The sequence below is a fragment of the Anarhichas minor genome, unplaced genomic scaffold (genome assembly GCF_050575085.1).
Source record: "Anarhichas minor isolate MPS153535 unplaced genomic scaffold, ASM5057508v1 ptg000034l, whole genome shotgun sequence".
NCBI lineage: Eukaryota > Metazoa > Chordata > Actinopteri > Perciformes > Anarhichadidae > Anarhichas > Anarhichas minor.
The window spans coordinates 563,611-590,867 of NW_027466480.1; the positions used below are offsets into that span (position 1 = coordinate 563,611).

Genomic DNA, 27,257 nt, shown 5'->3' on the forward strand with positions numbered 1-27,257 from the left:
AAGTATGGAAAAATCATCCCACTGTAATCATCAGTAAATGCTATTGCATATCTGTATCCATCTTTATCTGCTGGTTCTATCGGACCGCATAGGTCTGTGTGTACTAGCTCTAATACGGTTGTAGCTTTAGCGTCTGCCTGTCTGTTTCTGCTTTGTGTAAACTTGCCCTGTGTGCATATTTCACAGTTTTGGTTGGACTTGTCATGTTTCCCTTTTATAGACATCCCTTCAACCACCTTTTCTAATTTTGCAACATCATCAAAATTACAATGACCAAGTATCCTATGCCACGTTTGAATGTCATGACAACCATATACTTCATCAACATTTTCATCCTCTACAGTGCTAAGGTAATACAGCCTACCATACACGTCCATTTTGAACATGGTACCATCCTTGTGGATCAGCCAGTCATTACCGTCCTTGAAGCGGACCTCAGCTCCGTTGGCTGTCGCTGCTTTGACTGAAAAGATGTTTTGTGGAAACGATGGGATGTAGAGTGCTTGCTTGAGCCTCGTTTTCACCTGTCGTCCCTCGCTGTCCAGCAAGTAGACTTCGGCGTCTCCCCTCATCTTCGCCATCCCGCTCACCTTGGATCCGTCAGCGAGCTCGATCATGTGGTCCTCGGGTCTGAAGCTCTTGTCAACTGTTTTGAACTTTGTGGCGTCGTTGATCATGTGTGTTGTGGCGCCGCAGTCGACCATGAGACCCTTCTTGTTTCCTCTTTGTGCAGGACAGTCACTCATCCTGAAACAGAAAGATGTATGCTCTGCCTCTGTCTCTCCATCAGCTTTCTTCACATGGTCACGGCCTTGTCCTCGGCTGCGTCCCCTTCCTCGCTGTGGTGTGTCCCATTTTCGTTCCTCTCTTCTCACCTGGTAACCGTCAGGACATGCCCTGGCCATGTGTCCCTTTTTACCGCACGTGTAACACTCGACATCAGCCATGTCCATTTTCTTCCCTCTTCCTCGTGACCTCGTTGCCCCGCTAGTCTTCATCACGTTGTCTTCTTCAACATTCACGTCACTTTTCCCATATTTTTCAGTACTCTCGTAACTTCGCAGTTTTGTTTTAAACTCGCCGAACGTTACAGTGTCACTTGTCTGAGTGATGTACACGATGAATGGCTTGTATGAATCAGGTAGTCCTTTTACTACCATAGCCATCTGAAGCCCATCACTAATATGCTCCTCTGCTCTTCTCAATGACGTGAATATAGTCTCTGCTCGAATAATATAGTCCGTGACCGTTTCATTGCTAGCCTTCTGGAGCGAGGAAAGTTCACAATACAAACTCACAACGCGGGGTTTGTCCTTTCCCGCATAGTGCTCGCGAAGAATATTCAGTGCTTTTCTTCCGTCACGTTTCGCGTCCCTCATTACCAATGACAAGCTCTTGTTGTCTAGACATTGCACTAGTTCTGCATATGCCTCACCGTTCTTTCCCTCGTCTTCCGCGAGAGCTTCTTCGTCATCCTCAGCTATCTCCGGGTCTTCCGAGATAACTTCTCTGAGGCGACGTAACTCCATGTGCGCGAGGAACCTCGTTTCCCAGAGCTCGTAATTTTTCTCATCACCGTCGAATAAAAGTCTGAACCACCTTTGGCCTGATTGACTGGGCCCATAACCTGTAGCGTTAGACATTCCTGCAGCTATCTCCGTTATTACAGTCACCAAAGTGGTTAGCTAGTAGCTCCTAGTAGCTAGCATTCACGGGAGAAAAAGGATAGACTACCATCGTCTCTTTGGTCTGGGAATTCACTGACCGTTTATTCTGCTCATGCGCACAACAGCACCCCAGTGCACACAGGTATACATCCTCCCACGTGACATCACTGCACAGGCCACTCAACATGGCTTTGCTACTCATATAAGGAATATGCTCAACACCCAGGTATAAAATGCACGGCCCGCCACTGATATACAGTATATATATATATATATATATATATCATATAATAATATAAGACCCCTGGTGCCACACTCTAATCAGCTAATTAACTCAAAACACCTGCAAAGGCCTTTAAATGGTGTCTCAGTCTAGTTCTGTAGGCTACACAATCATGGGGAAGACTGCTGACTTGACAGTTGTCCAAAGGACGACCATTGACACCTTGCACAAGGAGGGCAAGACACAAAAGGTCATTGTAAAAGAGGCTGGCTGTTCACAGAGCTCTGTGTCCAAGCACATTAATAGAGAGGCGAAGGGAAGGAAAAGATGTGGTAGAAAAAAGTGTACAAGCAATAGGGATAACCGCACCCTGGAGAGGATTGTGAAACAAAACCGATTCAAAAATGTGGGGGAGATTTAGAAAGAGTGGACTGCAGCTGGAGTCAGTGCTTCAAGAACCACTACGCACAGACGTATGCAAGACATGGGTTTCAGCTGTCGCATTCCTTGTGTCAAGCCACTCTTGAACAACAGACAGCGTCAGAAGCGTCTCGCCTGGGCTAAAGACAAAAAGGACTGGACTGCTGCTGAGTGGTCCAAAGTTATGTTCTCTGATGAAAGTAAATTTTGCATTTCCTTTGGAAATCAGGGTCCTAGAGTCTGGAGGAAGAGAGGAGAGAGACACAATCCACGTTGCTTGAGGTCCAGTGTAAAGTTTCCACAGTCAGTGATGGTTTGGGGTGCCATGTCATCTGCTGGTGTTGGTCCACTGTGTTTTCTGAGGTCCAAGGTCAACGCAGCCGTATACCAGGAAGTTTTAGAGCACTTCATGCTTCCTGCTGCTGAATTTCATTTTCCAACAGGACTTGGCACCTGCACACAGTGCCAAAGCAACCAGTACCTGGTTTAAGGACCATGGTATCCCCGTTCTTAATTGGCCAGCAAACTCGCCTGACCTTAACCCCATAGAAAATCTATGGGGTATTGTGAAGAGGATGATGCGAAATGCCAGACCCAACAATGCAGAAGAGCTGAAGGCCACTATCAGAGCAACCTGGGCTCTCATAACACCTGAGCAGTGCCACAGAATGATCGACTCCATGCCACGCCGCATTGCTGCAGTAATTCAGGCAAAAGGAGCCCCAACTAAGTATTGAGTGCTGTACATGCTCATACTTTTCATGTTCATACTTTTCAGTTGGCCAAGATTTCTAAAAATCCTTTCTTTGTATTGGTCTTAAGTAATATTCTAATTTTCTGAGATACTGAATTTGGGATTTTCCTTAGTTGTCAGTTATAATCATCAAAATTAAAAGAAATAAACATTTGAAATATATCAGTCTGTGTGTAATGAATGAATATAATAGACAAGTTTCACTTTTTGAATGGAATTAGTGAAATAAATCAACTTTTTGATGATATTCTAATTATATGACCAGCACCTGAATATAAAATATAATATAATGTAATAGAACATGTGTATTTATAGAGATGCCCCTATGGACCTTGTTATAGGAGGTAAAGATCAGGAGACGTAAACATGAAGTGTAATTAGGAATAATGGTGTTAAATTAAGCTATGATGAGTTTTCACTGTTAATTTACCATCTCTATTAAATGTTGATGCCTCCATGACCAAGTTAAGCAGATGAGACTGAGGACAACTATGTAGAAGAAAAGATGTTCACTTTGCCTAATATGTAGCTTGACAGAGTTATCCATGTGTGTCCTGGTGTTCTCATGTTTCCTTACCTCCTCATCCCTCACTCCCGTAACTGTCCATGCTGGATCTGTCCCCGTTGTTTTAAAAAGCTAAATAAGTTATTAGCATGACGTCATCCAGCTAGCCAAACCTATCTGGTGGACAGCTACTGGAGAAGCTTCGCACGTAGTGCTTCGGGGCGTCGCGTGGCTCAAGAGGGTTGTCTGGTAACCGCAGGGTCAACGGTTCGATCCTTGACTGGGACGTGTCACGTGCCTAAGTGTCCCTGAGCAAGACAGTGAACCCCCGGCTCCCTGGGCGCCTATCATTGGCAGCCCACTGCTCCCTATATACAGGGATGGGTCAGATGCAGAAGTCAAATTTCGTGTATGTGTATATGTATATGACAATAAAAATGGTTTCTTCTTCTTTCTTTCTTTCTTTCTTTCTTTCTTCTTCCCTTTCCTGCTAGTTTGCTGTCTGAATGTGGGGTCAGGCTGATCTGGGATCAGCTCTTTGGCCTGCAGAATCTCCGCCAAAGTTCTCCTCTCAAACGGGTCTTGGAGGAGTAGTGCTCGCTCTGGCGCTCGCCTATAGAGACTTCTCCTGACGAGAACGCGTAGCGTGGGGCCAAATTCGTTTGGCCCCACGCTGAATCTATTTGAGGATGCTGATTGGCATGTATATCACTCATTTATATCTTTATATATTATTTAGCAATTGGCTAAACTGCTTCATAGACTCTTTTTGGGCCAATTCTTGATGGCCCCAGTGCTGCTGAGACGTGCACACAGGCGGAGAGGATGTGCAGGAAAAGCATATATTTTGCGCAGATATCATATTTTACAAATATTACTGGGTACATTCCATGTTTCAAAAACACAAATATTGAAATTGTTTTTTTTTGTGGCTCAAGGAGGGGCACCACTGGTGTGAAGAAGTGTTCATGCAAAGCTATACTGTGTTCACCTTTGCTCAAGGAAGCTTGTATTCAGACAGGATGCAGAGGAGAACGTCATGTGGATTTCCCTGTGAAGATTTAACATTTTCAGTCCGTTGCACTGAGAAAACTGTGTTAAAAGCTTTGGAACCAAATGATTAATTTAAGTCGTGACAGTTATGTGGTTAGTCAATAACACTGGGAATAGAGTATTAATAGATTTAACAGACAACCAGTTATATGCGATAAATGCATTGTACTTACCATTTGATCTTTTTCCATGACTTTGAATTACATTGAGAGACCCATTTGTCAATCACATCATGTGTTACATTGCTGGCACTGGCAGTTTTTTCCTGTGAAAGAATCAAGATAAAGGCTCATGTTTGGTGTCGAACAATGACTTCGTATGTATTAATTAGAGGTTAAGGTATTATTACACCTCCCACAATTATGATATGTACTGTATGTGTATGTGTTGGTACCTTAACAGATGTGGACGTTGCAAACGAACAGTTTCCTCCTGCGTAGATGTTTCCAATTTTAGGACCATTAGTGGTGTCTGGAATGATAATAGAATAAAAGTTATCTCTATCTCTGAAATAAAAATGGGATGTTCTCAAATGCAACAGTAAAAATAACTTTTTTCAAAATGTTAAGATTATTTAACAACATTCTCATGGAGATATGCAAAATTTGATTGCTGTTCTCTACATGCTCTCTGTGCCATTTTGAAGTGTTCGAATGAACCTAACAGGTCTGGCAAATTGATTAGAAACTTTGATTTTAGGTATTATGTAAATCCTTGTTATTAATGATAACGGTGGCCATTAAGTGAACTGCTGTTGCTAGCACACATGCTAGCAATAACATTAGAGCCAAGCAAACTGAGGTTGGCAAGCTAGCTGCTACTTAGCTGCGTGGATCTGACGTTGGTAGTTTCGCAACGCTAGCTGATAACGTAATTTGCAAATGGCAAGCTTGCCAATTTACCGGTCAGAACAGTCACTCAAAACAGTATGTTAGCATGTGTTTAGTGTGTTAGCTGCACACTGTCGGCGCTGTAGGGGAGCTGAAGAAAGGCAAGATACTCTGTGCACATAAACGTCTCATCCCGCTTCTTGTCAGGGCAACACCATCTCGATTCCTTTACATAGAAATCGGTCCACATGCGTTGACCTTCTGGCAACCCAGAAGGTCAGGGAGGTCTCAGTTTTTAAGTTACGTAACAATCCGTTCGCACATTTGCAATTACAAAGTGATTAATACATGTAAATTGCTTCACATAGTGCCTTTGACTTTGGCATTTCGAAGCAAAAAAAGTCACAATTGGAAGATGCAGAAAATAGTCAAGCCATGCTGGAAGTGCATTGCTAATGAGACTGAATTGGCTCAGAATAACAGCGTAAGAGTTTATAATTGTAGCGTACCGTCCACATGCAATCTTGGTGACCTTTGCCCCCCAGAGCTCTGCAACAAGCCAAGGTCGTAGTTCATCGCCGAATGAGTTGTGCCCAAGCTGTCCATATTGACCAGAGCCAAATGTGAACACTGCACCATTCTGAGGAAGCAGCCAGACAAACATATTTTAACATCCCACCTATGGTTTATTGTTAGATATTTCCATTTCTGTGGGATCTAGGAAGTTAGTGCTGCGTTAAGGCTGCATTGATGAGGCACCCAACAGCTTTTTTTTGTCTAACCTTTGTCAAAGTGGCAGTGTGGTCCTTTCCACAGGATAGGTAAATTGTTTTCTTAGTGTTCAGGTAACGAACAAGAGTTGGTGTTGGTCTGTCTATTGGGGAGAAAAAATTGCATTCTGGTTTACATATAACAGAAATAGTGTTAGTCGAGTATTATATATGATTGCTTTTTTTTCTCTTTTTTACCAGGCAGATAACAGTTGAATGTCCATACAGGATTCCGATTTTTCTTATTTATTTGGTAAACCAAACAAAAATAAGTAAAAGAACAAGGAAAACTTGTGTCGCTGTCTCTCCTGCGCTGGTAAAAAACTATAGGCCCACCGGTGCATGCTGGTCCTACCTACCTACTCCTATATATAACCACAGGTGCCCACAGTGTTACCCAAAGAATTAACAATTGAACTAACCCAAAACTACGTATACTTAAACAACAAAAAACAATATAACTAAACAAATGACTATTAAAGAGAAAAAGCAATCTTAATATATCAAACAATCAATCTAACCTAAATATGCAAACATCTAGAATAATTAAATAATATATTCTTATGAATTAAATAACAAAATACTAACATCAAATAAATAGCTCCTACACTTACTTTATATATATTTTAACATATGTGTTTATCTCATATATGAGTTGCATTATTTCACTTCAACTTATAGTAGCCCAGCTGGCTATCTGCAATAAGAATGAGGATAGTTCTTCAAGTCGCTGTGTATTCGTGAAAATGTGTCTTGTTTATTCTTTATTATCAATGTATGCACCCTCAATAAGTGGACGGTTGTGCTCAAAGTTTTAGTGTCTGAAGTTATGCAAGAGATGCTGCAGTTGAATTAAACAAGTTTCATTTTTTATTGCGCCAACATGAAAAAACGTTACATGTAGCAAACATTTTCTTACATTAAAGTCTCTATTAGAGAGGAGTATGCTTTGCTATTGACATCTATTTTGTATGGAATACTTTTTGTGCAACTTGGCCCCCAAATAACAAACTATCACACTCTTTATTGCCCGAGGAGATGCGACACTTGTAAAATCACTTAAGATTCCCCTGCAACAGATACAGTTTATACATATACACTATCTATATCCATGTTTTCATTATGAATCATCCATTTTTGATGTACATCCACCACACATCTTCATTATAAAGAATATAAAACCCTTCACATTTGTGAATACACAGTAATATTAGCAGTAGCTACAAAGGCTGCTCCTTGTTCAGCCATTTACAAAGTGCTCTATTACAATGTTAAGTCCTCTGTTCAGTACAGATACAGTCACAGCTCAGACCCTCCATCACTTGTAGATTCTTCTATTGTTGCTCAGGGCCTCAGTAAGCTTGCTTTGCATGATCTCCTTGGTTGAGTATAAGGGCAGCTCTAGGATTGAGGAACATGTATGTGTCTGAGGGTAGTACTTGTCATAAGAGAGGTCCCCAACTCCTTTAACTTGGACTGTCATCTTGATCGTTTCCATGCCAAGAATGGGCACCCTTTCGAAGCCAGTCACGAACCCTAGTGGAGGGGAACGTGGTAATCAGTGAGTTTCTTGCCTTTCCATTTATTTTTGTGACATCCTAAGTGTTAAGCTTTGCACTGCCCTTCCCCAAAGTTAGACATTTGAGCTAGACATAATGTTGTCGCTGCTTATGCTAAGGACAACAGTTGTTTGATTGACTCCAGGCAACCAAAGTTGCTGGTAAAACATCACCCACTCCGCAAGGGCATTTTTTCCGACAAAAGACTTACCAGATACCGAGTTTACAGAATCAACCCGATCTCATGGGAAGGTGTATACAAGCATGAGTCACCACGTGTCATTGCTTCGCATTTTAGGCTTTTCTTACCAGGCAACAAAACTACGGTAACGGCCGCATTAAGGTTAACACAACAAAACCATTTACTTAGGTTTAGGATAAACATCATGGTTGGGCTTAAATAAGTACCTAAACTAAGTAAAGTACACATGAAAACAGGAGAACACGTCACATACGCCACTAACGCCGCTTTAAAAAAACAAAAACTTTACGACCCGTCTCGAACACCGGTCTCCTGGCACTAGTTCAGAACGTAGCATAAAATCTGGATGCATTTACATTGCACTCAGTACAGACGTGGCGTACAACATGACATGCAAAAATTTCGTTCTTCCATGCAAAATGACTTACAAATTGTTGTGTCATTCATACAACAATTTGTGAGAGCGGGCTGACAACAATAAATGTGAAAACATTTATGAACCATCTAGATTAAAATAGTTCTGGTTAACAAAACACTATTGATAATAAGATTCTGATGATTATTTGCTTTCTCTTTATTCAGCACGTATATAGCAAGTCTAGTCAAAATAATAAATTGTAATTGTTTTTAAATGTCAAAATCAGGTACAATACTTACAAAGGAAAGCTTTCTTCTGATCCTCAGTTAGTTCATCAAAAACCTCCCAAAACATCTGTATGGTGGGGTGTGGTGGTGTGGTGTTGTACACCCCCCTATAACCTGTGTTCTAATTACAGTGACACAGACTTGTTACAATTACTTCTGTTCAAGATCATTTTTAGTATTCAAATCAAGCGCGATGCAGGGATGAGGATGCAATAAATCAGTTGCAGAGAAAACTAGAATGCAAAGAGCTCTTGTTTTAGAATGTACCTGTTTCAGCTTTGCCCAGTCATGGAAGTCTTTGCCCAGCAGCACTTCCTGCAGCTCCTTTGGTCGGAACAGCTTCACCAAATCCTGGTCACACACCTGGAAGAAGCCTCGCTTGAACTCCTGAAACACGCCCTCCACTGATGTGTTGAAGGCATGATTCACGTAGGCATCCACAAACTCCTTCCTGTTTAGCAGATTAAAGTTGCATTTCAACAAAAAGGTCGGAGCAGCGAGTGTGTGATCGAAATCCTATCTCTCTGTATTTTCCTGCGGAACTATGGTAGCTTAATTTCCGCGTCCACAAAACTTACTTGTGGTGTACCTCAAGGATTGACTCTGGGCCTCATTATTTTCTCTTTAACATGCCTCCTCTTGCTCACATAATTAGTAGATCTTATCAATCTTTTCATTTCTATGCAGATGATACACAGTTATATCCTCATGTCAACTCTACTGATAATAGTTTGGTTGCCCTAAATAATTGCTATGAGGATATCTGCATTACTTCCTTCACCTCAATAAGCATAATAAGACTGAGTTTAGATTTAATTTTTAATAAGTGACGATTATAGAGTTACAAAAATCAAAACAGATGGAATGAAATTAAAGCATGATTTTTTTCAGGTCCGCAGCAGAAAGATGATTTCAGAGAAATGTCTCAACAGGATCAGTTATATCAGAACTGGAAAGGTTTTTTTCCATTGAAAGAAGAGCAGCGAACGGCATTGAAGGCTTTTCTAGGTGGGAAAGATGTTTTTGCTCTTCTCCCGAGTGGCTTCGGCAAGAGTTTGTTTTACCAACTGGTTCGGCTGATAGTCTGCTGATTGGTTGAAGCTGGCCGATGATAGACTGTAATACAGATGGTTCATTAAATCACCTGCTACTGTTTTTTGAAAGTGCCTGCCCTTTTCCAAACAGTTTCCATTGTTTCTCAGATGGTTCTGTGTAACAAACCATCTGGCGTGTTAAAATCAGCCTCTGCCAGAAACCTTTGATGTGTTCTCATCTATTAATGCTGATTGAGTGTCCATCCATCCATTTTCCTCCGCTTATCCGGGGTCGGGTCGCGGTGGCAGCAGGCCAAGCAGGCTGACCCAGACCTCCCTCTCACCGGCAACATGTTCCAGCTCGTTCTGGGCGATCCCGAGGCATTCCCAGGCCAGCTGGGAGATGTAATCTCTCCAGCGTGTTCTGGGTCTTCCCCGGGGTCTCTTCCCAGTTGGATGTGCCTGGAAACCCTCCAGTGGGAGGCGTCCAGGAGGCATCCTAATTAGATGCCCGAACCACCTCAGCTGACTCCTTTCGACGCGAAGGAGTAGCGGCTCGACTCCAAGCTCCCTCCTGATGACCGAGCTCCTTACCCTATCTCTAAGGCTGAGCCCGGCCACCCTACGGAGGAAGCTCATTTCGGCCGCTTGTAGCCGCGACCTTGTCCTTTCGGTCACGACCCAGAGTTCGTGACCATAGGTGAGGGTAGGAACGTAGACCGAGTGGTAAATTGAGAGCTTTGCCTTCCGGCTCAGCTCCCTCTTCACCAAGACGGTCCGGTGCAGCGCCTGCTTTACTGCTGCAGCTGCACCGATCCGCCTGTCGATCTCCCGCTCCATCTTACCCTCACTCATGAACAAGACCCCGAGATACTTAAACTCCTTCGCTTGAGGTAGGCACTCCGTCCCCACCTGGAGGGAGCAATCCACCGGTTTCCGGCAGAGATGGCCTCAGATGGCGTCAGATTTGGAGGTGCTAACTCTCATCCCCGCCGCTTCACACTCGGCTGCAAACTGCCCCAGTGGATGCTGGAGGTCATGATCCGAGGAGGCTAACAGGACCACATCATCTGCAAACAGCAGAGGCGATCCCGAGACCCCCGAACCTGACGTTCTCCGCCCCGAGGCCGCGCCTAGATATCCTGTCCGTGAAAGTCACGAACAGGACCGGTGACAAAGGGCAGCCCTGGCGGAGGCCAACACCCACCGGGAACGTGTCTGACTTATTACCAAGAATGCGGACACAGCTCCTACTGCAGTCGTACAGAGACCGGATCGCCCGTTGTAACGGGTCCGGCACCCCATACTCCCGCAGCACCCCCCACAAGAACCCCCGACAGACCCGGTCGAAAGCCTTCTCCAAATCCACAAAGCACATGTAGACTGGTTGGTCAAACTCCCAGAACCCCTCCAGTAGTCTTGCGAGGGTAAAGAGCTGGTCCACTGTTCCACGGCCAGGACGGAATCCGCACTGCTCCTCTTGAATCCGAACTGCTCCTCTTGAATCCGAGGTTCGACAAGCGTTCGGAGCCTCCTTTCCAGCACCCTGGCATAAGCCTTCCCCGTGAGGCTGAGTAGTGCGATACCCCGGTAATTCGAGCACACTCTCCAGTCCCCCTTTTTGAAGATGGGAACCACCACCCCGGTCTGCCATTCCATGGGCACTGATCCCGACCCCCATGCGACATTGAAGAGGCGTGTCAGCCAGGACAGCCCAACTATGTCCAGCGCTTTCAGCATCTCAGGGCGGATCTCATCCACCCCAGGCGGCTTGCCACCAAGGAGCTTTTTAACTACCTCAGCGACCTCTGCCAGGGATATGGGTGAGTCTCCCCCTAGGTCCTCAGGCGCTGCCTCCTCTGCAGAGGACATGTTGGTCGGGTTTAGGAGTTCCTCAAAGTGCTCTTTCCACCGCCCGACGATGTCCCCCGTCCGGGTTAGCAGTTCTCCCCCCCCCCCTGCTGAGAACAGCCTGGGGTAAGCCCTGCTTTCCCTTCCTGAGCCGTCGGATGGTTTGCCAGAACCTCCTTGAGGCCAACCGAAAGTCCTTCTCCATGGCCTCCCCGAACTCCTCCCATGCCTGAGTTTTAGCATTCGCGACCACCGCAGATGCAGCCCTTCTGGCCTGCCGGTACCTGTCAGCTGCTTCAGGAGACCCCTGGGCCAACCAGGCCTTGAAGGAGACCTTCCGGCCACAGCTCCTAGCGGCCACGTCCACAATAGAGGCTTTGAACATGGTCCATTCGGATTCCGTGTCCCCAACCTCCCTCGGGATGTGTGAGAAGTTCTTCCGGAGGTGGGAGTTAAAGACCTCCCGGACAGGGTCCTCCGCCAGACGTTCCCAGTTCACCCTCACTACACGTTTGGGCTTGCCGGGTCTTTCCAACCGTTCCCCTGCCATCTGATCCAAGTCACCACCAGGTGGTGATCAGTTGACAGCTCTGCTCCTCTCTTCACCCGAGTGTCCAAGACATACGGCCACAAATCAAATGATACGATTACAAAGTCGATCATTGATCTCCGGCCTAAGGTGTTCTGGTACCAGGTACACTTATGAGCCACCTTATGTTCGAACATAGTGTTCATTATGGCCAAACCGTGGCAAGCACAGAAGTCCAATAACGAAACACCATTCGGGTTCAGATCGGGCAAGCCGTTCCTCCCAATCACCCCCCGCCAGGTTTCTCCGTCATTGCCCACGTGAGCGTTGAAGTCCCCCAGGAGAACTATGGAGTCGTTAGGCGGCGCCCTTTCCAGGACCCCTCCCACCGACTCCAAGAAGGCCGGATACTCCGAACTGCTGTTTGGTGCATAAGCACAAACCACAGTCAGAGCCTTGCTCCCCGCAACCCGTAGGCGCATGGAGGCGACCCTCTCGTTCTCCGGGGAGAACACAGCGGCCCTCAGCCGGGGGCTCGTGAGTATCCCGACTCCCGCCTGGCGCCTCTCACCCTGGGCAACTCCGGAAAAGGACAAAGTCCAACCCCTCTCCAGGAGCTTGGTTCCAGAGCCAACGCTGTGTGTGGAGGTGAGTCCAACTATATCTAGCTGGTATCGCTCCACCTCCTGCACCAGCTCCGGCTCTTTCCCCGCTAGCGAGGTGATGTTCCACATCCCTAGAGCTAGTCTATGCTGCCGGCGATCGGCATGCCCAGGCCTCCCGCCCGACCTGCCGCCCGGTCTGCATTGCACCCGACCCCGATGCTTGTCCCTGCGGGTGGTGAGTCCACAGAGTGGCTGCTCCATGGTGTTTCTTCGGGCTGAGCCCGACCGGGCCCCATGGGCGAAGACCCGGCCACCAGACGCTCGCCTACGAGCTCCCCTCCTGGATCTGGCTCTGGGAGGGTGCCCCGGTTTCCCTGGTCCAGGCGAGGTGGCTGAAGTCCGTGGGCCAACTGTCATAAGGGTCGTTTTGAACCACTCTTAGTCTGGGCTCTCCCCTGAAACCTGTTTGCCTTGGGAGACCCTACCAGGGGCTAATGCCCCGGACAACATAGCTCCCAGGATCACTGAGCCACTCAAACTCCTCCACCACGTTAAGGTGGCGATTCGCGGAGGAAGCTGATTGAGTGTTTTCCTTTAATTATTGTCAAATAACAAAGCACACAAGAAAGTCACAAAAATGCATGGTCCTTACTTATTTTCCCCCGTCAGTGGCTTCTCTGGATTTTTAGGATCAAGGTCAACCTCTGTGCCATCCCAGTTGATCTGTTGATCAGTTATCAGAAAGAAGAAGATAGTGATGTCACTGCTTTGAGAAATGATAGATTTCAGAAAGAGGAGGAAGGACATATGTTATTGACTCTCTGTAAAACACATACTACAAAGTCCATGTAGAGGTTTTTAATGACATCATCTTCGCAGACTTCCAGGATGTTCAGCAGACTCCTAGAAGCAAAATAAGAGATAATACATAAGATATTAAAAAAAAGGGTTTCCAGTATGTTTTGACCAGACGTCAACTGTAACCAAACATTTGTGATTAAAATATATATTAATTTCCTCTTACTCTCCAACGCATGGGCTGAATTCGATCATGTCCCCCAGTGAGGGCTTTACACCCAGCAGCTTTTTGAACAGAGCCAGCGGGAAGGGTAAGTGTATGATGTACTGGTTGTACAAAGCCAATCCGCACAGAACCCCAAACTGGAAGTATCTCTGGTCCTCCTCTGTTGCCTGGTGTTGATGGAAGACAAAACTTATATCAGAAAACTAGAAAAAAATAGGATGATAATAATTTAAGATCTGAATTGAATATTTGTTTTTCCTGTATGAAGATGTAAAGTCTTACCGTGGAGGGGAACCATGCCAGTGTTTTGGAGTCGTTGAACATGAACATCCCAGATTCAGCTGACATCATCTCATGAAACACTTCGTGAAAAAAGTCTTTTCTGTAGAGATACTGATCATCTACGTTTGTGAAGTTTTCATCAAAATAAACCTGGAGGACAAAATGTCACAAACTAAGTTTTCCTCCTGATACAGTAACTTATACAAGAGTACCTACACAACAATGCAAGATTCAAAGTGAGACTTGTGGCTATCAGATCAAAACTACATGTTTACCGCAAGTGGTAACTTGTATTCATTGGGATCAGCGGGATCAGTGGGATCAGCAGCAGCAGAAACAGCAGCAAGTTGTTCAAAGGTGTCTTCCAAAACCGATGCTCGCCTCAGGTCTAGTTCAAAGAGCAGGTCTTGAGGCAGTGGCAGAGCCCATTGCCATTCCCAAAACGTTTCCCAGTAAATCATGCAATTCATTTCTTTCACCTGGAATACAGTTCAAGATTTCATTATTATACCATTTTTGTTGTGTGACTGTCAGCTAACCTCGGTGTTTCTCACACAGAGAACATGTATTTTATCATACTGCAATGGCACACACAACAGATTTCCTGAGCCTGACGGTATTGCGTGTAAAAGCTAGTTCTCATTAGGCATGTTTAAGGCTTCAGTTACCTTGGTGTACCTAGAATTCAGGTCAAAAACAAATTTCTTTGACCCCAGATCCATCAGAATTGGAAAGCTACACAGGATAAGAGGCTCAGCATCCATATACTGGAAAAAAGGGAGGGGGTGGGCAAGATCACAGATCATCAAATGTGTGTAAAAATACATGTTTTTTTTCTGAATGTCTGAAAAGTGACAGGAACAAAAGGGAGACAGAAGGAGGGACAGCATCATGGCTTTACTTCACGAACTATTTAACCATGTGTTCTGTTTACCTTGAGTTGTGACCGTAAAATCCAAAGCTGCAGATCCATAATGAGAAAGTTTTTGTCAATCAACAAACAGAAGTCGGTTTCTGGCATCCTTTGAGGTTCTGCAGTCCTGCTGTTGACCTTTTAAACAAGTGTTTATTAGGGGAACAGTTCAGCAAATAAAAAAGTGTATAGGATTATGCTGTGACGTTCATAGAAAACACGGCCGATAAGTGATACTAACGTTGTACATGTACTGGAGGACTAGCAGCAGGTTTCTGACTCCAGAGTTGAGAGGAACAGGCTTTAAGGACAGGATCACTGAGAGGGCCTGCTTCCACACATTAACATGTTCAACCATGGTGGAGGGCGGCAGTGAGGACCACCAGTCCCCTGAGGAAGACAACATGGAGATTTGCAGACATTAACGCCAGTGAGCATTTAACAGCTGAGCAGATGTCAAAGCTTTATCTTAAAGCAGTGTTAAAGCAACGTTGACTATTTTTACTGCCATTTCTACATCACTTTGTATTATCTTGAATCGGTGAACCAGCCATTTCAAAGAGATATACGTTTGATAAATCACAACTTAATTTCATGCATGTGTTATTGAAAACATATACGCATCAACTATTTCATAAATGAGACAAAATATATGTATTCAGGCAGAATTAACAGGCTTTCCTTTTTTTCCTCTCATCAGAAAAAACAAACAGAACCTACGCTAGCCTTTTATATTAGATTAGAAGTTATGGTTGACTTTTTGGCCGTCGCCATCTTGGCTTTTTACAACCGGAAGTGACACGAGAGGGTGGAGCGAAGTTCAACCAAACGCTGAACAAGACATTTTTAGGCGACAACAAATGTTAAAATTAACTTTCATGAACTGAAAACACACTGTGAACGAGTTAAAGTTGTAAGACTAAAATACGGACAAATCCCAGACCAGATAATGTCGTATAGCGACCTGTCAATCACAGTAAACCCGCCCTTAAGCAGAGCCTAATTTATGGCTCAAACCCTGAACCCTCAGGGACTTACTGGGGTCACCTGGTAAATGGTTGAGTGTGAGAGACTAAGAGCAAGAAATGGTGTGAATGCCAATGGGACAGCATTTTGCTGCAACATATCACGTTAACATGCCAACATCAAAGAAATATGATGTACAATTGTGGGTATTTATTTAAACTTTTTATTCCCTAATTTGAACATCTTCCAGGCTCTTTCCTCACAAGATGAGTCATTTCAAATAATCTATTTACTCGTTTTGTCAAAACTGCTTCAATGACTGAATTAAATGTTTGATGAATAAATAAATAAAGATTTTCTAATTGCATGTGTTTATATGTTCCATCTTTAATCCTTAATGTTTCTGAGTAAATGTAATATTCCAGGCTGAACACACACGTGCCGTCCTCTTTGTTTACCTTTTTTTTATGTCTCCATGCTTCCACTGGTTACCCCGTGTTTAATGTCACATTGCTATGAATTGTGGGTAATTCCCTTGGGCAAAGTCTGCATCTAATGCTGACTTACAGAAAGGGTTCATAAAGGGCTCAAAATGTCTGCCAGAGAGCCCTCAAACACTCAAAGATTTGACAGTGGGACATCCCTAAACCCTCACGGACATTATGGGGGCGCGCCTCAAAGTCTGTGAGTCTGTGAGTGTGGAGATTGGGATTGGGTCATTGTCTCATACACTTCCATAGACTTCTTTTTGCAACCAGAGGAGTCACCAGCAGAGAGAGTGTGAGGCTGTTATCAGTGAGATAACATTGTGCATGATTACATGAATGCATTGTTTCCTGCTAGTCCCTCATGCTCGAGTGGGTGGTCTGAATCCAGCACGGGAATGGCTGACGCCAAACAAATTGAATGGAAATTGGATTTTAACTTTAATGTGTTATCATGAACAGAATTTTGCTGATGTGACACGTGCGGTGACAACAGTACCTATGACCTGGAGACTGTCAGCTGACAAGTTTAGGACGGCAGCAGCGACCGCCTCAGCGAGAGTTGTGCTCGTTCGACGCTGTTCGTGGCTCTGGATCACATGCAGGAGCTCATTGAGAAGCAGATAGATCCTCAGCCCCTCCACCCCCAATGGCTTCTTCTCAAGGGAAGGAAGCAAGAGCAGGACAGCAGCCTCGACCTGATTTGGTAAAAAAAAATGAAATGCCTCAGACAAGTTAGCAGACATATTATGAACGTGTTTTGAGAGTAATTACTAACTAACTTTGAAACCGTTCGTGCATATTACACACATTGTAGTTACATACCTCGGCAAAAACATTGTCTTTCTTCACCAGTTTGTCAAAAGCGAGTCGTGCGACTGACAAGTTCAAGCCCGAGTACCTTGGTGAAGTCTGGAAATGTTTGTCTTTGCTAAAAACGTAAAGAAAAAAAATGAAAAAGATAAGCTCACATTCAGAACAGCTACTCAGGCACAGTGTTGTTCGGTCATAAACCAATATTGGACGAACTGAAAGTTCGAGCTGATGATGGCGCAAACAAGAGGTCACCAACGTCATTGACATTTATCACGTGTGAAGAAGTATAATGCACAGCGATACTGTGTTCACCTTTGCTCAAGGAAGCTTGTATTCAGACAGGATGCAGAGGAGAACGTCATGTGGATTTCCCTGTGAAGATTTAACATTTTCAGTCCGTTGCACTGAGAAAACTGTGTTAAAAGCTTTGGAACCAAATGATTAATTTAAGTCGTGATTAATTTAAGTCGTGACTTAAATTAATCATAAAACATCCGATCGCTCGACAAAGTAGAAACATATTGAAAATATATCGCCGATGCAATTTACTTACTGTTTGATCTTTTTCCATTGCTTTGAATCACATTCGGAGGTCCATTTGTCAATCATGTCATCGAGACGATGCTGTGTTTTGTTGTTGACGCCGCCGGCGTTCGCCTCCTCGCCAACGTCCTGCTAAATAAATAGGGTTGAGTTGATGTTTCACATCATTATGATGCCGACCATCACGGTCTGTGCTGTACGTATTTAAGTAGGTACCTCAATAGACGCGCACGTTGCAAATGAACAGTTTCCTCCTGCGAAGATGTTTCTAATTCGAGCATCATCCGTGTCTGGAATAAAAACAGAATTAAAGTGTAATCCCCTCCGTGACACCATTCCTTGCATTCACATTATTTCATTCAGTTATTTTAGAAAGGTAGTCACCCTGTGGCAGTTGAACCGGTAGCACCACGGACGGATGACTCTCTTTTCCGTGTCCCAGCTGCCCCTGCTCTCCACACCCGAAGGAGTAGACCCTCTTGGACTCCGTCAACGCTAATGTGTGATGCCTGAGTAGGTGTTATATATATTACGAACAACATTTTAACGTTGTCACAGGTGTGAATATACTTTGATTGGCTACATTTTTAAGTATAGTTTTCATTGGAGCAGCTTAAAGCAGGTCTTGTAATCTTTGACAAAGTGAAATTCTCAGAATAATTGCAATAGAAAAGGTGATTTGCTGTACCGTCCACAAGCAATCTCGGTGACCTTTGCCCCCCAGAGCTCTGCAACAAGCCGAGGTCGTAGTTCATCGCCGAATGAGTTGTGCCCGAGCTGTCCATATTGACCAGAGCCAAATGTGAACACTGCACCATTCTGAGGATGCAACCACACAAAACCATGGTTATGTCTGTGAAAATCTAAGAAGTCAGTGTATGGTTTATTTTCTCTATAAGTTACGAAATGTAATATACGTATATATATTTTTTCTATAAAACCCAGAGAAAAATCTATAATATTTTAAATTTAAGCTGTAATAATAAATATTTTATAATAACCATGGATCCATGAAAATACAAGTCTGCATTTCCTCTCAGCTCTGTGGAGCATTTTAAAGTCTTCCGAATCATTTTTTGGAGGGTTTCTGTAAAGTTACTGTGTTGGTTCAGTGCTCTCATTAGCATTGTTTTTGGCATTGTTTTTGGCTGAAGCAGGTTGCTGTTTTTAGGGAAACATCTCTATATGGATATTAATATGTTTGATATGTATGTATCTGTTTGCGAACACTTTCGCCATATGAAGTTAAATGGTTACAATATGTTGGCAGGCCCCCGGATTAGCCAAACAATCTGTTACGTGTGCGCATGTCAATGTACCGTAAATATTATATATGTAAAATTGATGTCAAGACTTGTGGACACAAAAATACATATTCTGATCAGATATCTATAATGCAGGAAAAGGAAGGTTTGACAATCTACTGCTGCGTTAGAGCGTCAAAAGCCAAAGGTGGCCGGCTACATTGTCGCAGTTAAAGTCTTGCTCAAGCGCTAGATGATGTAGTTATGTCAATAAATTGCACTGGGAACTGGCTAAAAGCATTTTTTTTTGGAGCGCTAAAATTTGGTATTTTACATTACACACTAATATTTTCACCACAAGGGGCTTTAAAATAATGGATCCTTGGGTTCACAGAAACGTTTAAAACCTATTCCATCATTCCATGTGTATATGGGTTTTATGTGGAGAGTTAAATTAGAATTATTGTACTTATGTCTGTTGCCCAGGGAAAAAACGTTCTTTTTCCAGCAATAAAATGTGTGCGGTTAGTGGTTACAACCAGGCGGAGAAGTGCAATGCAGAAGTGCCTTAAACTTGCATTCTTTCTAATGGCCATCAGGGGGCGACTCCTCTGGTTGTATATAAGTCTATGAGAAAATGACTCTACTTCTCTCTTGATTTATTACCTCAGTAAACATTGTAAACATGAGTTTATGGTCTCAATCTCTAGTTTCAAGTCTTCTTCAAGACAGCATGATGTTCATTTAGGAAATGATGGTCCATTTAGAGTCAAATAGACCATGAAGAAAAGAGAATGCTTTAGGGCGGGGCTACCTTGCGATTGACAGGTCGCTACCAGTCGCTACTGTCCGGTCTGGTAGTTGTCCGTGTTTAGAAATGTAACCCTTTACAGTGTGTTTTCAGTTCATCAAAGTTAAATGCAACATTTTGGTCGCCTAAAAATGTTTTTGTTCAGCATTGGGTTGTACTTTGCTCCACCCTCTCGTGTCAATTTTGGTCGCAAAAAGCCAAGATGGTGACGACCAAAGACCAAGATGGCAACGGCAAAAAAACAAAAACAAGATGGCTCCAGTCAAAATGCTTCAAGGCTTCAAATCGACAGTCAACAAACCAATGGGTGACGTCACACTGACTACGTTCACTTCTTACATACAGTCTACGGATACAACATTTTACAATACGACACATTTAAAATTGTGAGAAGTAACTAAGGAACGAGTGGGGAAAGAGTAGAAGTCCAACCTTTGTGAGAATGGCAGTGTGGTCCTTTCCGCAGGAAATGTGAATAGTTGTCTTCATGTTCAGACAATGAACAGGAGTTGGCGCGTGTCTGTCTACAGAACAGAAATTAACATTCAAGTTTGCATGTCGTGGAAATAGTGTAGATGAGATTGTTATCGCTTGTGAAATCCATCCTTAAAGGAATGTTAAAAATAGACGAGGTGAATTCAAATTCAAGTGAAGCAGATAGAAATCTAACTTGTTGCTGCAGTACCTGTTGTGTCTCCCAGCCCGAGCTGCCCGCGGTCGTTTCCGCCCCAGCCGAACACGCCTCCGGAGACCGAGAGGCCGAAGCTCTGCTCTCCCCCTGCAGCCACCTGGACCAGGGGGAGTGCTGACAGAGATCGGATGTGTTGGGGGGAGCCGGCGCCGGGCTCGCTCCTCCCCTGACCCAGCTGGCCCCTGGAGTCCCGGCCCCATGTATACACCTGACCACCTGTGGAGAAATCACCAAGATTTGTATTTCTTTTCTTAAGACAGCGCCAACGAGCTACTCCCGTAGTAGTAATGAGGAACTCGTTACTTATTAACTTATGATTAAACTCTTAAAAGGGTCCGTCCGCCCAAATCACACACAAAAACACATTTTAACCGTCAAAAAAGTTTCCTTTTTAAATTGGAAAAAGAGAATCACACACACAAGCATAATATAGCGGCATCTCTTTCCAAAAACAATACTCATTTAATTCTGGTAAGAATTCAACACAGAGAATTGTTTCCATTGTTTTTGGGGTAGAGGCAGAAAGCTCAGAGCCGTGTCACATAAAACCATACCTTGCATGGCTGGATACCAGAAGTACTATGTATTCAGCTTGTACATTAGTAGCAGTTTACTGTACACTTCACTGTACCTTTGGTGAGGGCCACTGAGTGCTGGCTCCCACAAGCAACCTGAGACACCTGTATGTTGCACAAAGCTTCCAGGGGCCTGAGAGGACAGGAGACGAAGAAAAAAAAACAGACATCACCATGAATCAGAGATGTTATAAGACAATTTTTGCCCCATTTTACACATTTTCTTTCATATTAATTTACACCAAAACCCTTGCTTCTCCTTACTTTAGATTGTAAGCACTGGTCGTGTCCACACAGAGAACTTTTCCCCCCTCGGACAGCAGTGTGACCACATCATCATCATCATGACAACCCACGGCCTGAATCATCTCTTTACACTTCACAAACTCTAAACAGAACACAGCAGGTGTAAAGAGATGGTTGTACATCATTATCATTACAGCAAAATGAAAAAAACAATTGCACGAGTTTGCAAAGTAAAAGGTTGATTTCTTTTTTATAAATAAATATACACATTTTTTTGTTTTTACTGCAAAATGAGAAAACATTTCCACGTGTTTGCAAAGTAAGAGTTAGATTTAAAAAAATAAATGAATACACCATTATAATTTTAAATAAATAAACACCGGCAGTAACAACATGATGCTCACTCTGCTTCCCTCTGACTCTTCTCCCGTCTTTGCTCTCGCTCGTGCGAATAACGAACGCGTTTCCGTTTGTTTTGACGAAAGCCAGCGCGCTGCGGCCCGCGGAGAGATCGGCGATGTGATAACCGAGGTTTAAACGATGACCCCCGACGTCCGTTGGCGGCCCGCTGTCGCTATTCACGCCTCCCTTTAGCCGAAAGCCCCGGTGACCGTCCTCTCCCCATGAAAACATGCTGTCGCAGTGCCTCCGCGCGACCCGACCAACGTCTGCTTCACGGGACTCTGAATCGAAACTTACAGCGGACACAAAACTGTGGCGCAGGCAGCGGAAAACAAAACCTAAACATGGTGAACAAACTGCGTGAAACGAAACGCGAGCTGACACGACGAGTCACGTGATTTGTTACCTTTAAATGAAGACAAAAACAAAGGTGAAACAGCGAATGTCTGTTTGAGCTGGTATTTGTCGTATACCGTCATATTTAATCGGTTATTTATGACTTTTAATAGCCTTTTTTGTGTGCCACTGCAGTAGAATTGTAAGTGCATACGGTTGAATGTAGTACATGTTGGTATGTTGGTGAAAAGGAAGTGACGATCGTCTTCGTTTCATATGCAGAAGTTGAATTAACTGGATAACTTTAATATCAACCTGATGCACTTAAGATGCCTGTTTATTGTGAAAGACAACACGTGTCATGATTGAAATGATTGTCTTAACTCAATAAAAAAAATAGAATAAACAAACCTGACGGGTCCGTGCACGAAGTATGATTCATTTTCCATTGTTCACGTTGTATAATGAACAATGTCAGTTTTGGAGCATTATAATGTCATTGGTCTACTTGTGTTGATGTAAATGTTTTCTGCTACATGTGAGTTTGTTGTTTGACAGGCGATGCTGCCTAAACGCGGTTAACGCTTTGTCTGAGTTATTGTCGCGTTGAATGAACACTTGCAATGCAATTCAGCACCAAAACATCAGCTTGTTACAATACACAACTTTAATAATGACATTTGAGTCAAGGAAGTCGAGAGTCGGAAACTGAGACAGCTCGCCTTCAAAGTAAAAGTTGCGCGTTTTCAAACGTGTTTGCGCCAGCGATCAATTTATGGAGAGCTAAAGAAACAAACAAATGTTATAAATAATGAACATAATATATAACTGTCATAAAGTCATATTTCTTCCTTTCCCACAGTTGAACGTGAATAAACGGCCAATGGGCGCAAACATTGAATTATTTGTATGTAATGATTCATTATATATCAATTTATTTATTTAATTAAGGCTTCTTAAACTATTTGGGTGAATGTTTCAGGCTGTAGTGTTGAGACTTGTGATGAGTCTGAGTAGATTTACCCTGAATTGTGACTTTATAGCTGGCTCTGTTGTCATGACAGTAATGCCACTAAACTATCCCATGTAAAATCCTTCAGGTTTATTTACTGTTTGCACAAACATACTTCCAAAGATAGTGCCAACCTGAAGCCCCCCTAAAATGTTCTTCAGCCCCCCCCCCCAAATAATTTGGCATTATTGGATTTAAAAAATATATATATTTTTTTAATTTTGGTGATGTCATTAAATTAAACTATTGTTTCTCACATGGAGAAGTTATTTATAACTCTAACATGCTACATATGTGCGTGCGTTCTGGTTTGTATGTTTTCTCCCCCTTCAAATTACAATCCATCATCATACTTAACGATATAAAGTTAACACTGTCAGGTCCATTCTCCATCCATTGTGTGCGGTCCCTTTAAGAATTAGGATTTGGGAGTGACGCGGATATGAAAGCTAGTTTATCCGTCTTTCCTTTACAAGCAGGAAAATTATTTCTCTCTTTATTTGAGAAAAGTTCATATTTGTCTTGTCAAATTTCACTATGACCCTGAAATTCTGTCTCTTGTGTCATCATATACTGAATGCAAGCAAAACTACAGAGCAAAATCACACTCTTTCTGATTGAACCAATCTATGAACGGTCTGAAACAATGGATATCCACGGCCCTAGATGGGCCCCAAAAACAATTGCCGCGCGCAAACATTACACTCCCCTTGGGGCTAAGCCCCCCCTTTCTTTGAATCCTAGAAACGCCCCTGGTGCCAACCCATACTTAAATAATATTTTCAATGCAGCAGTCTGCAACAGGGTGCACATGTTTCTGCTCAAAACACGGGTCTGTATTACAATACTTATTAACAATAGTGATAACACTCAAAACATACTTTTACTCTTCAAAATGCTGAACTTTTGAGAAATTACAGAGGTTTTCTACCTGTGTCTGCTGCCCATTGGCATCATGGTAACATGGATATCAGGCGAGCCAATTCAATTCAATTTATTTTCTATAGCCCAAAATCACAAATTTGCCTCAGAGGGCATTATAATCTGTACACATGCGACATCCTCTGTCCCAGGACCCTCACATCGGAACAGGAAAAACCAATTCCTTCTAAAAACTCTATTTCAGACTTTTGTCATCTATTATTAAATAGTACTAATCATTATTATTGCAGCTTCCTTGTTAAATTACATTTGCTTTAATCAGTGTAGGCTACACAGAGACACTGCACACATGAAAAGCAAAATTAAGTTGTTCAATAACTTTATGAGAGAAAAATGATAACTGCTGGTTCTATGACCTCAGTCCTCAAGTGCATGTGTCAGAGCTTGTCAAAGCACAACAAGTGGCATGCTATATATGTGAAATGGTCAATACACTGTAGTTAAACAGGTTCTATATATGCGTATATATATATACATATATATATATATATATATATATATATATACATATATATGTATACATATATACATACATGTATATATAAATGTATATATTGAGGGCTGAAAATGTCCGCTTGATAGAGGCAGTCGATTTTGGGATTGTCCCCGCCCAACATGTCACGCTAGCCCACTGACCAAGCAAGCCGCACGTTAATGCAAACGTACTCGGCTAGGCCAGTTAGAAGGCTCTGACATGTCAAAGAATACGCCCAACATGTCAAACTAAAGATCTGATTGGTTGAAGACTATGACAATCAACAATATCCTCCCCATTTACTTAAACTGCAAAGAGATTCACGTGTAATCTTGAAGGCCTCCGGGCAGATATTGTTTTTAGCTAGAGACACAGAGGTTAAATCTGATTCGATAAAAGCTCTACTTAAAACAAGCTGCACTGGAAGCAGCGCAACTGAGGAAGACAGTAGCTGTGCAATGAGATAATGAACTAATGGGAAAAAATATTTTGAATACATGTAGTGTATTTATGAAAAAGAATTAAATGATAAAATAGCTATAACTTTGTGATTCTGTCTAGGCCAGCAGAGAAGGCCACTGACATATATAATATAAATGCGTAATTTAAATTACCACTCAGTCTATCTAATTTATAAATGCAATGCTCTCAGTTTTTATACTGTACTCGAATTTGGTCTTAATCTATAATAATACATTCTCATTTATTTGTTTATTTATTTGTTGAACTTGCAAAGTAAATAAAATGATCAAATACATGTAGGGCAGTTAAGAAATATACAATATTTCCCTCTGAGATGTAGAGTATAAATATAAAGGGAAATGGAAATACTCAAGTAAAGTAGGCTATCAAGATTGTACTTGTAGTTCAGTACTTGAGTAAATGTACTTTGTTACTTCCCATTAGTGTTGTTCAAACTACTCATTTTAACCTGAACTTAATTCTGACCTTCACCTTTAGTCTGAACCCTTTGAAGAGGGAAGTTTCTGTGTCACTGAAATGTCATTTAACAAGGAAGCTGCAATATTAATGATTAGTACTTTATAATAGATGACAAAAGAGTCAGAAATAGAATTTTTAGCTGGGAAGGAGCTGATTGGCTCGCCTGAAATCCATGTTATCATGATGCCAACGGGCAACAGACACAGGTAGTAAACATCTCTAATTTATTGAAATAAAACAATTTGAAGAGTGAAAGTATGTTTTGTATCTTATTACTATTGTTAATATGTATTGTAATACAGACCCGTGTTGTGAGAAGAAATATGTGAACCCTGTTAGACACTGCCGTAGTGAAAACGCTATTTAACTATGGGTTGGCATTGTTATTATGAGAATGCTTGAAAGTAACTTTTATGAGGTGGAAAGTCATGATGAAGCACTCTATACACATCCCAGAGGATGATCCTGCAAAAGGATTTTTACTATTCATTCTTTTTATTTTATGTAGAAGAGTTCAAATTGCAAACAGTAAATCAACAACGTGAACAATGGCAATTTATTTATACTTCGTGCACGGACCCTGACGACCTTTGGAATAGTTTTCATCATTGAAATTCTTTCAATCATTGAATGTTTTTGGGGGATTTTATCGGAAAAATATGACCATAAAGTTCTTGAATCTATATTTAAAAAATAATGTCAGACCACAACAAAGAAAATTAAAAGATGTGTGATTCTGACCTCTCAAATTGTATTCAATGCTTAAACTGGAGCTTGACATACTGCACGACATCAACCACAAGGTGGCGGTAGAGACTTAATCTGCCTCCAGTTTCACAGTCGGGGATCCAGCGTGTCCACACGGAACCATTGTTGAAAGTTAAAGAAAGATAATATTCGCTGGCCTGTAACTTGCTGAAACCTGGAGACATTTTTGGAGCCAAGTACAGACTGAGATAAACCAGCACTGCTGAATAAAAGGGGACCTTTTGGTGTAAAAAACTCAAGATGAGTGTGTTGCTGTTCACCCCAACAGGAGCTAAAACGTCCAGAGGTTGTCTCCAACATTTGTCTTTGCAGCAACAAGTGTCACGGGAAATGTAGTCTTATTGATGAAACGCTTGCACCAATAACAACTCGGGGCGATCTCCTGAGAGAAGGGCCACTAGACCAGCGGATGCAAAGAGACGGGAGGGAAAAGAGGCGGCAAGAATGCAAAATACGGCCTGATAGCATCTCTGCTCATCGTTCCCTCCCGCCTCTTCTCTTTGTGTCTGCTGATCACCTTCTTCTCCCTCTTCTCACACAGCGAAGAAAACAAATCCCAAGTGAGAGCAGCTGCAGTTAGACCTGTCGATCATATGGTTTAAAAAAATGTCCTGAAGGTGTCCGAATCTGTCCTGACCTCTGTGACCTCTGCAGTGCATCACCCCAGCAAAGTAGACCATCTCTCTTCTTCTTTCTCTCTGTTTGCTTTCTTCTATCAGAGCACTTTAAAACAAAAACAAAAAAGAGCTCACAGGCCAATTTAATTCAAGTATACCACCTGTGCACTGTATTTATGGTTGGATTGGACTGAATGGGTTCTGTTACAAAGTTCAGTAACTGCGTCGTCTTATAATTAAAAAAAAAAATCGATTTTGCCTACTTTTACATTACATTGAATAAATACACACAGGTTGTTTTTTTTGATAAAACACATCAGTGAATGTTTTTAGAATACCACATAAGGATAATAACACATCAGGCTGATGAGTCCAGTAGTATGCGAGTTGACACACACCCGACTGACGCATGAGCTCCATGCTTACGCCTGGCGGAGATAACTTCACTTCACAGGTAGATGCAAGAGTAAGTGTGATACGGTCATGTGTTGCAGGGTTGGTTGTCAGTCCGGTCGAAGCA

The 27,257-nt window shown here is 42.8% G+C and overlaps 1 protein-coding gene across 2 annotated transcripts; it reads right to left on the reverse strand.

Annotated features, from left to right (window-relative positions):
• Positions 1-7,069: 7,069 nt before the first annotated feature.
• LOC142965556 (putative E3 ubiquitin-protein ligase HERC4) lies at positions 7,070-22,018 on the reverse strand. 2 transcript variants are annotated; one of them, XM_076106532.1, is made up of 23 exons: positions 21,648-22,018; positions 21,262-21,385; positions 21,054-21,130; positions 20,417-20,638; positions 20,164-20,255; positions 18,365-18,495; positions 18,061-18,185; positions 17,893-17,966; positions 17,687-17,805; positions 17,446-17,505; positions 17,143-17,248; positions 16,817-17,015; positions 15,108-15,256; positions 14,888-15,004; positions 14,622-14,720; positions 14,229-14,432; positions 13,954-14,103; positions 13,672-13,838; positions 13,484-13,550; positions 13,300-13,370; positions 8,896-9,079; positions 8,641-8,749; positions 7,070-7,758 (listed from the first exon to the last, which is right to left on the reverse strand). In XM_076106532.1, exons 1-23 carry the CDS (start codon positions 21,874-21,876, stop codon positions 7,541-7,543), a joined length of 3,093 nt encoding a protein of 1,030 aa, XP_075962647.1. In that variant the 5' UTR covers positions 21,877-22,018; the 3' UTR covers positions 7,070-7,540. The 2 variants fall into 2 exon arrangements, with proteins under 2 accessions (XP_075962647.1, XP_075962646.1); XM_076106531.1 differs by having other exon boundaries at positions 17,687-17,808.
• Positions 22,019-27,257: the final 5,239 nt, after the last annotated feature.

Excerpts from the sequence above, each read along its gene's own strand:
- LOC142965556 (XM_076106531.1), bottom strand. The coding sequence starts at position 21,876 with ATGTTTTCATGGGGAGAGGACGGTCACCGGGGCTTTCGGCTAAAGGGA. Across the intron at positions 21,131-21,261 it reads ACCAGTGCTTACAATCTAAA|GCCCCTGGAAGCTTTGTGCA; the intron begins GTAAGGAGAAGC and ends CTGTCCTCTCAG. Across the intron at positions 14,721-14,887 it reads TTTTACGGTCACAACTCAAG|TATATGGATGCTGAGCCTCT; the intron begins GTAAACAGAACA and ends CCTTTTTTCCAG.